The 8,250-nt window shown below is 44.6% G+C and overlaps 2 protein-coding genes across 2 annotated transcripts in view; both read right to left on the minus strand.

Moving 5' to 3' along the window:
• Positions 1 to 1,132: 1,132 nt before the first annotated feature.
• Positions 1,133 to 2,974, minus strand: RSC1A1 (regulator of solute carriers 1). The gene has a single exon (XM_010172320.1). It carries the CDS (start codon positions 2,972 to 2,974, stop codon positions 1,133 to 1,135), a length of 1,842 nt encoding a protein of 613 aa, XP_010170622.1.
• A 2,321-nt stretch (positions 2,975 to 5,295) lies between these two features.
• Positions 5,296 to 8,250, minus strand: part of DDI2 (DDI proteasomal shuttling factor 2) — a gene marked incomplete at its 5' end in the record, with an annotated part of 7,525 nt that continues 4,570 nt past the window's right edge. Inside the window, 2 exons of the mRNA XM_010172321.1 lie at positions 5,296 to 5,411; positions 7,657 to 7,846. Coding sequence (XP_010170623.1) covers positions 5,296 to 5,411; positions 7,657 to 7,846 — 306 coding nt within the window. The remainder of the gene's footprint in view (positions 5,412 to 7,656; positions 7,847 to 8,250) is intronic.

Here is an 8,250-nt window from a genome sequence, read left to right on the forward strand (position 1 = left end):
GTTGGTTTGTTAAATAATTTAAGGTTTTGCCTTCCAAGTGGTTGAGTTTGTTCTTTTGTATGGGGGGAAAACATGATTTGGGCAAGGCTAAGAAAGAAAAAAGTAAAATAGAATCCCAGACTGGTTTGGGTTGGAAGGGACCTTAAAGCTCATCCAGTCCCAACCCCCCTGCCAGCAGCAGGGACACCTTCCACTAGACCAGGTTGCTCAAAGCCTCATCCAACCTGGCCTTCAACACTTCCAGGGAGGGGGCATCTACAACTTCCTTGGGCAACCTGTTCCAGTGTCTCACCACCCTCACAGTGAAGGTGGCCAGATACTAAGTAAAATACTCCTTTTCTCTCCCCCCCCATCACCTACAATTAATACCAGCACATCTTCAAATAAATTAAAACATCTCTTAAGTTTTGGTAGCACCAAATTCTATCCCTTCCCTTCTATCCCCACGTTGTAAACTCGAACGCACTGACCCAAGAGCACAAAAACAGTTTGGCAAAAAAAGAAGCCATCAGCCTTCCCCGTGCACACACACAAATACACGCTGCCAAAAAAAATCCCCTCCACCCCTCAACTCCTCTTACAAAGTGTGACACGTCCGTGGGCATCTACATACCTTTAGTAGCTGCCATAATAATTTCATCAGTGTCACAAAGATGCTTGAGTTACAAAGCAGAGGAAAGCTAAAATAAATCCACCGAGTCCGTTTGGACCAGCGCTGTTTGGCGTCGGCGTCGTACCGAACTCGGTGTGTCCCTCCCGTGTCCTGTGCACGCGCACACACGCTCAATTCACTTCACAATCTGCTTTGTGGGCGGTGATCTTAATGGCTTCTGCTTTTTATTCGTTAACATTGGAGCTTATTCTTCAAATTGTACATTTTAAATAAAAAAAACCCCATGAATGTTAATCCGGTATGCGTAATTAAAAGCTAAAAATCCTGTCCACACAACGCTAGGACGTTTTTCTTTCTTTGAAAAGGCCAAATCTAACAAGTGAAACAGAAGAGACAAGTTACTTTGGCTGCAAATAATTCAAAGAATCTGGCTCAACATTCTACTTGTACATGACAGTGTCAGAATTTAGAGATGTCTTTTGAAAGAAAAGACACCCCAGTCAGCTACCTCTTCCGTAGTTACATAGGAACAACGATATTCTTGGCCAGCAAAATGAGAAGAGCAAGATCTGTGTTTCCATCTGCTTGTTCCAAAGCCTCAAGAGCTTCCCGCGTGGTAAAACCAGCGCCGAGGATTCGATCAACATCAGCCGCAGGGAAAGCGGGCGGTGGAGAAGCACCTGAGGCAAGCCCAGTATAGCCAGTTGGTGGGCTCAGCACTGGTTCTTCACACCCACCCAACAGCCACGGACCTTCAGGAGCAGAACTGTTGCTTCTTACAGGTGCTCCTGTCAACAGGCTCCGTGTGTCTTGAGGTGCATCTTCATCCGATGCATTCTGCTCCGAAGCCAGACTAGTTGGACTCTGATCACCTCCTGGCAAAACCTCGGCCTGCTCAGAGCTCTGTTGTTGGTCAGATGTCGCTGTGGAGTCCACCACGACTAAATCACTCTGACCTGAAAACTCCTGACTCTCTAAAGCACCTTCTCCGAGAGCTGACTGCACGTGACTGACAGAACCGACGCTCATGGTTTCTAGGCCAGAATCACAAGGCTGTTTCCCTTCTGCTCTTCCACCTTCAGACCTCACCTCACAGAAGGAACAACCCTGTTCCTGGCTGACTGGATCGGAACCTTTTTGCTCATCATCTGAAAGCCCCTTCTGTTGTGCTGCTGGCTCTTTGCGAACCACGTCCAGCTGAGAGACTTCTTCAGAAGCAAGGATTTTACATTCTCCTTTCCGACTGATAATCAAGAGTTTGTGCAGCTCTTTCAAGGCTGATGCTAGAGAGAAACATGGCTCTTCTGAAGGCCTTCCTGGCTCCATCTCCAGCTGATGGATGCTGGAGAGAGAAGAGCTGTCTTCAGCTGCCAAATTAGACAACTTGTTATACTTTGCAGGAATTTCACTAGTGCTTTTAGAGTGAGGGACATCACCGGTGGAAAGGGGATCATTCAAGGAGGATGCAGACTTCAGCGACTCCACCTCCATAGAAAACGTGTCTGAGTTTGGGTCAGACACACTTCTGTTCTCAGCCTGATGCTTCTGGTCGCTTGCTGAGCTGTGTTCCTCAGCTACAGACTGCTCAACTACATCTACTTCCATGAACGCTTCTGTATGCACACAGCTATGGGAGGCTGATATTTGGATACTCCCTTTCACACAGGGAAGACCTGCTTTCTCCTGTCCACCTCTTCTCGTTTCCACAAGAGGATTTTCTGGCTGGCTGGCTTCTTCCACAACAGGTTTCTCAATCCCAACAACATGGCAAGGAGGTTTTGGGTCAGTTGTCTCAATTTGTTTCTCCAGCTGTTCCTTCTCTGGTTCTCTGCACGTCTGATGGTCTATGGGAAGCTCATGTTTTCGCTCCTGTTCTGAAGACAGACATCTATCTTTATTTTGCCTGTGCTCAGCAGCAGTGTCAGCCAAACTATTTTCTTTTATCACTTCCAAAGGATGTTCCTGACCAGGGTCTTGTTCTTTAGCGTTACATTCCTTTAGACTGTCAGCAAGAAATGTTTCTTTGAGTGTCTTCTGTGAAAGGCAAGCTGGATCGCAACAGGTTACCTCCCCTCTTTGGGGAGAAGGGTCGTTATTTGCCAAGGAAGCATTATTGGAAAGATGTTGTAATAAGAGAGGATGTTCTTTTTCTGGGGTGATCTGGCATTCAGTTGAAGACTCAAAAGACTTGACGGGTCTAGGATCAATGGGCTCTGCGAGGCTAGATTTGGATGAGCAAATTGAAGCAGGGGCAGAGACAGAACGATCAAGTAATTGATTTGTGGGATTACAGATCTTGGAATTTAGTCCTGAAGACTGGAATGGATTTTGAAACCCATCAGAAGCTGGTAATGAGGGCATTTCCAGTGAGGTAGTTTCTTTGTCACTATTCTCTAACAGAAGACAGAAAGAAAGAAGAAGTTAGGACACACGAGAACCACCCATTTCACCATAGCAGTGAAAACTTCAAAACCAATGGCCATAAATACCTGGTCTGTGGCCCACTCCAGCTGCAGTAAACACACACTACATGCATCAAGGCTTCTGACGTTCTGTTTGGATTAGGAAACAAACACACCAAACTTGTGTTAGCATTCAGAGCACACCACATGCATGGTTTTAGTCCTGTGACCTCGCAGCTCCCCTCCCGACTGTCCCTCAAGACAGCATGTAAGCAACAGGAGCTCCTCACGTTCTCTGCTTTCCAGAAGGAGTTCTGCCTGGGAGATTTGTTATGTCAAGTCAAAAATAACTCTGCTGGAGAACAATTTAAAGGCTGTTCTGTACTATCTACGCTGCAGAGTGGTTTGTGGGTGATACTACATGCTTGATCAAACATAGGCAGCACAAGGCACATGTCTAGCGCCGTCCTGGTTGGTTCTCCATACAGCTGAAGATACTCAGGAGCCACATTTCAGGGAAATGAGAATTGAGATGGCACCACAGTTCACAGACTGTGTTCCAAGCAGCTATTGCATTGTGATGGCTACTGCCACTGCAGGCAAGAGGAGATGAGCAAAGAGCAGCTTGCTACAAAGGGAAAGCGTAAAGATCTTAGAGTGAAAGGCAGAGATTCCCAAAAGGAACTGCTGCCAAAGGTTGGGAAGAGCAAAGCAAAGGCAGAAACAGCCACAAGTCAAACCCAGCTCAGTTTCCTTCACACAGAGAAAGGCTGAATTGCAGATCTCTATCAAACACTGGGTCTCGTTATCAGGACAGATTAAATAAGTGAACTTATCTTGCTAACAGTCTAATCTTGCTAATGTACCAGCTCTCACGCTCTCGTTAAATCACTAACATGCCCTTTGCTGTAAGAGCTCCTGTTCTTCCATTAAAGCCCTGCTCTGTCCAGCATCAGATATCCAAACAGCGACCCAGATTCTGGGCTGCATGATTTGTTGTATTAGTTCCCTTTCCCTTCCCAGATGCCTCTAAAATCAGTGCTCTTAAACATAAACCGCTGTTTTACCTCAAGTCTTTCTCTTTTTACAGATACCCAGGTTACCTGGGGGACAGCTAACCATGCTCACATGTACACCTAGGATCTCCTTTAAGTTCCACACCATGGATGAAATTTGCCTTTTTCACCTCAGCTACTTGTTTCTTTTCCATTTATTTCTGCCATTAAATAAAAATGGTGCACGACATGTTGCGATACCGCACCCCTGATGGAGGGATGCACTCAGGTATAACATACAGCAGCCGTTCCACAGAGCTGCTGGCTGCACATCTGGGTTTAATGCAGCAACATCAACTTGGCAATGCTGGAATATTAAAAAGCCAGAATTATCCTGCAGATTTTCAGATTGCTCATCTTTCCTAAGGGTGGCAAAGAGGCTTGTGACACAGGACACGGATGAAAACCAGAGGGATCTTTTTCTGATTCTACGTGGTAGGGTTGAGTTCACGGTCTCTGCTCCCAAGCCAATCCTTTAGAGAGGAAGCAGAAGTGTCTTTTGACTCTGTGGATGGGTAATAAGGGTCTGATCAGTCAAACACATCAGGGATCTGCAGTCATTTAACCAGCAGAAGTTACTGGTATTCTTCCAAGCACTCCTCAGCATCATCCTTCCAAGACTCACTGTCATCATCCTCCTGGGGCATCTACAGGAGCTGAATCCCAGCCCCATCAAGGATATCGATCCAGCTAATGCTCAAAACAAACTCTTCTCCACAAAGTGCACCATCAGGGATAAATTCCTCTCTGTATTAGGAAAAGCCTGAGTTGCAGATGTGGTGGCAGCACCTTTCTGATATCGAGGCTGTCGGGATGAAAAGCTGTATATGGGGTAAGCTACCTGAATATCCTTCCTCCTAAAGCAGCTGTAGTTTTGCTGCCAGTTTTGTAAATCCTCCAGGATCACCAAGTTTCCAAGTGGTGAGAGGGAAAAAACACTGTGTACTGGCAGGAAAGAGGAAGCTCACAGACATAAATGAAGCAGATGTGGAGGATTTTCATCACAGTAAAACATACCAGGACTCCACTGCCACCTCGGCTGCCTTGATGTAGGTGTTGAAACACCAGCGAGTCAGCTGACAGAAATCAGGAGGTTTGCTAAAGTGGATTAAATAAAGCTCAAGAATAATCCAGGTACATTCAAAATGACAACTTTAATAACCTACAGAGGTACGCAGCGATTTCTGGTGAACCATCTACCAGAAGGCTGCAAACATTCAAGCTGTTATAAAAGAACACAGGCCTTGGGTGGAGCTGAGCTTCCTTGGTCCTGCATTATGTTCTCTCCCCCTCCAGTTTCCTGTTCTTTCACTTGGTTTTCCTGGTACCATCTAGCAGCAGCTAATAGTTTTAGAAGAGAAGAAGAGGGTTATACATTAATATTCTGATTTCTTAGGATACAGCTTGTGAGCAGAGGCTTGTAGTATGTCCAAGACTTTAAGAGTCCATCTAAACAAGACCTACCTTAGTTCTGTGCAGGGCTGTTCTACAAACACTAAATGGTTTTATGGATTTAGTGAATACACAAAATGGATTTCCTATTCTCATAAATCTTTTACATTCCTCTAGGGCTCAGCATCAACGGAAAACGGTGGACTGCTGCTTAGTCTGAACAAAGCCACGTGGTTTTTAGAACCCTGCTGGTACACAAGCAGCTTTCATTTAAGTCATTTTAGGCACTTGTCATTTTAAAGCACTTGACTAAAATGCTTTTATTGTAAAGACTCGTGTATTTTGGCCCAAAGTTTGCTTTTCATTTGAACTTTTCAGCAGAGAACCAAGTTCAACCAACGACGACGTCTGCAAAGTCTCATCTGAAATGGGGAGAGATTGCAAAAACCAACCCAGACTTCATCAGGCTCAAAGATTTAATGTGAATATAACTAATATTTACATCTGCAGGTTTTCTCTGCCAGGTTATGTGAAAAGCCAGACCTTTAGCTATGTCACAACCTGACAGGGACAAGGTCAAATCTATCTTTGTGTTTCTTTCCACTTGCTGCAACTTCATTTAATAAGTGTTCAAATTTGGCTTGAAAAGTCAAACTCGTAAGCCATTTCTTACTGATTCATTCAAGCCAGGCCTTCTGCTCGAGGCTTTTACATCTCCAGAAAACTTATATTCTTAGAATGGAAGAAAACTGGTCAAAGGGACCAATAAGTTCAGTCTCATGCTCTCCTTACTGTAAACTTTGTTATTTGCAAGAAAAATCACTGCTTATTCTTTGGACTATTTGGACTAAGCAGCAATTGGGAAGTGTTAAAGAAAAAATTCAGTGCATTACAACTGATTATATATATATATATAAAATATATATGGTTAAATTTGGTTACTCAATTTTTATATATTATATATATGGTTAAATTTGGTTATTCAATTTTTATATATTATATATATGGTTAAATTTGGTTATTCAATTTTTAATATGGGCATGCTAGAGTCTTAAAAAATTAGCAATAAAAATGTTGGAACTTTAGCAGCTTAAACACAACCCAGCAAAGAGTTTTGCATGTGTATGGGAAGCAGAATCTTAACTGTGTGTATTCAGAAGACAAATTAGCAGTAAAACTCAAAACTTTTCTATAAAACATTTGCATGTAAAATGTTATCTTTAAAAGTTGGGGAAAAGGTCTGAGGAAAATGCTTTGTGAGGTATTTACAGCTTCACTGTAATTGTGGGGGGAAAAATAAAATAATGAAGGTTTCCTTTAGTCAAAAGCATATGTTGGAGTTAAACAGAAAATGTGAGATTTGGACAGTTTGGCTCATAGCTCAGATTTCAGCTGTTTTGGCATCTCAACTAAATTCTGCAGCTACCAAAATCTTCCGTAGCCCAACCAGTCTGCATTTGTGCAGCTTATGGATTCCAGAGGAACAGGCAACAAAAACTGTGGAGAGGGTGAAAATTCTCTTTGCAGATCACATTTAAGGCTGATTCACACACGTTAGGATGTGAATTCAGCTGCTTCCCTTGAAATCTGGAGCAACGGTAACCTTCAGTAAGAGAAGCAAATTCACCTTCCAAGGGCACAAGCACCATTCTAAGGAAAAAAAAATGCTGAAACAGTACTATTTCTAAAAACTGTCATCGACTTTTGTCCAGAGATTTGTACTTCCTGCTACATCTCCTCTAATTTTATACACTGCAGCTATTAAGAACAGGGTTTGTGGAAGTCTCCACAAAGCTGTCCTGACACCAGGCTGCTAAAATATGACACAACCGAACCGTGGCCCTGACTGGGCGCTACAACTCGACCCAGGGGAACGGGTGCCAGGGACAATAATTTATCTCCACACCTTCAAAAGTCAAGAAATCAGAGCGGGTAGGAAGCTGCAAGGAGAACACAAATTAAGCAGCAAGCATGCTGCCTTCATGCAGACAGATTTTGCTGTGCAGAATGGAAAAGAGAAGCACAGTCAGAGGCCAAGAGCAAGACTAAGGCCCCTTTCTCTCCACCATTTACTCACTGATGCTGCATTAGACCCTCTCTCCAAGGAGAGGAGAAGGGGGACTGCTGACAAACATCCTGCTAAACCACAGGAAAACTATGAGGATTAATATTTCAACTCGGTTGCTCCTGGTACCTGCTTCCTCTACGGACTTCTGTATTGCTTCTGCTAGTTCCTGGTCTGCAATCTCCTCCGGCCGTATGTCTTCCCGCCCAGCCCCGTAAGCCAGCCGGGCACACTCCGGGAGCTCCCCCTCCGGGAGGAAAGTGGTCTGCGAGCCAGTCGTGCCAATCACTAGAACGTTCTTCTTGAGATCAATCGAACACTGTGAAAGAGCAGCGAGACATCAGGGGCCTGTGTAAGAGCCAGTCAGTTCCCAGAGAAGAAGGAGAAATGGGATTAAACAATCCATTTCCAATGGGAACAGCTCACAGCAGCCGAGCAAAGTGGGCCAAGAGCACCAGCTATGAGCAAAGGGCTCTGTATGACTTGATTTGTTCTGGAGAGAGTCCAGTGGAGGCCACAGAGATGATGAGGGGCTGGAGCATCTCCTGTGTGAGGAGAGGCTGAGAGAGCTGGGACTGTTCACCTGGAGAAGAGCAGCCTGAGAGGGGATCTGATCAATGTCTGTAAAGATCTGAAATGTGGGGGCCAAATGGATGGGGCCGGGCTCTTCTGGGTGGTGCCCAGTGACAGGACAAGGGGCAATGGGCACAAACTGGGACACCA

The sequence above is a fragment of the Antrostomus carolinensis genome, unplaced genomic scaffold (genome assembly GCF_000700745.2).
Source record: "Antrostomus carolinensis isolate BGI_N321 unplaced genomic scaffold, ASM70074v2 scaffold34017, whole genome shotgun sequence".
Taxonomy (NCBI): domain Eukaryota; kingdom Metazoa; phylum Chordata; class Aves; order Caprimulgiformes; family Caprimulgidae; genus Antrostomus; species Antrostomus carolinensis.

What these genes read in the sequence shown, in the direction of transcription:
- RSC1A1 (XM_010172320.1), bottom strand. Translation starts at nt 2,974, where the DNA reads ATGCCCTCATTACCAGCTTCTGATGGGTTTCAAAATCCATTCCAGTCT.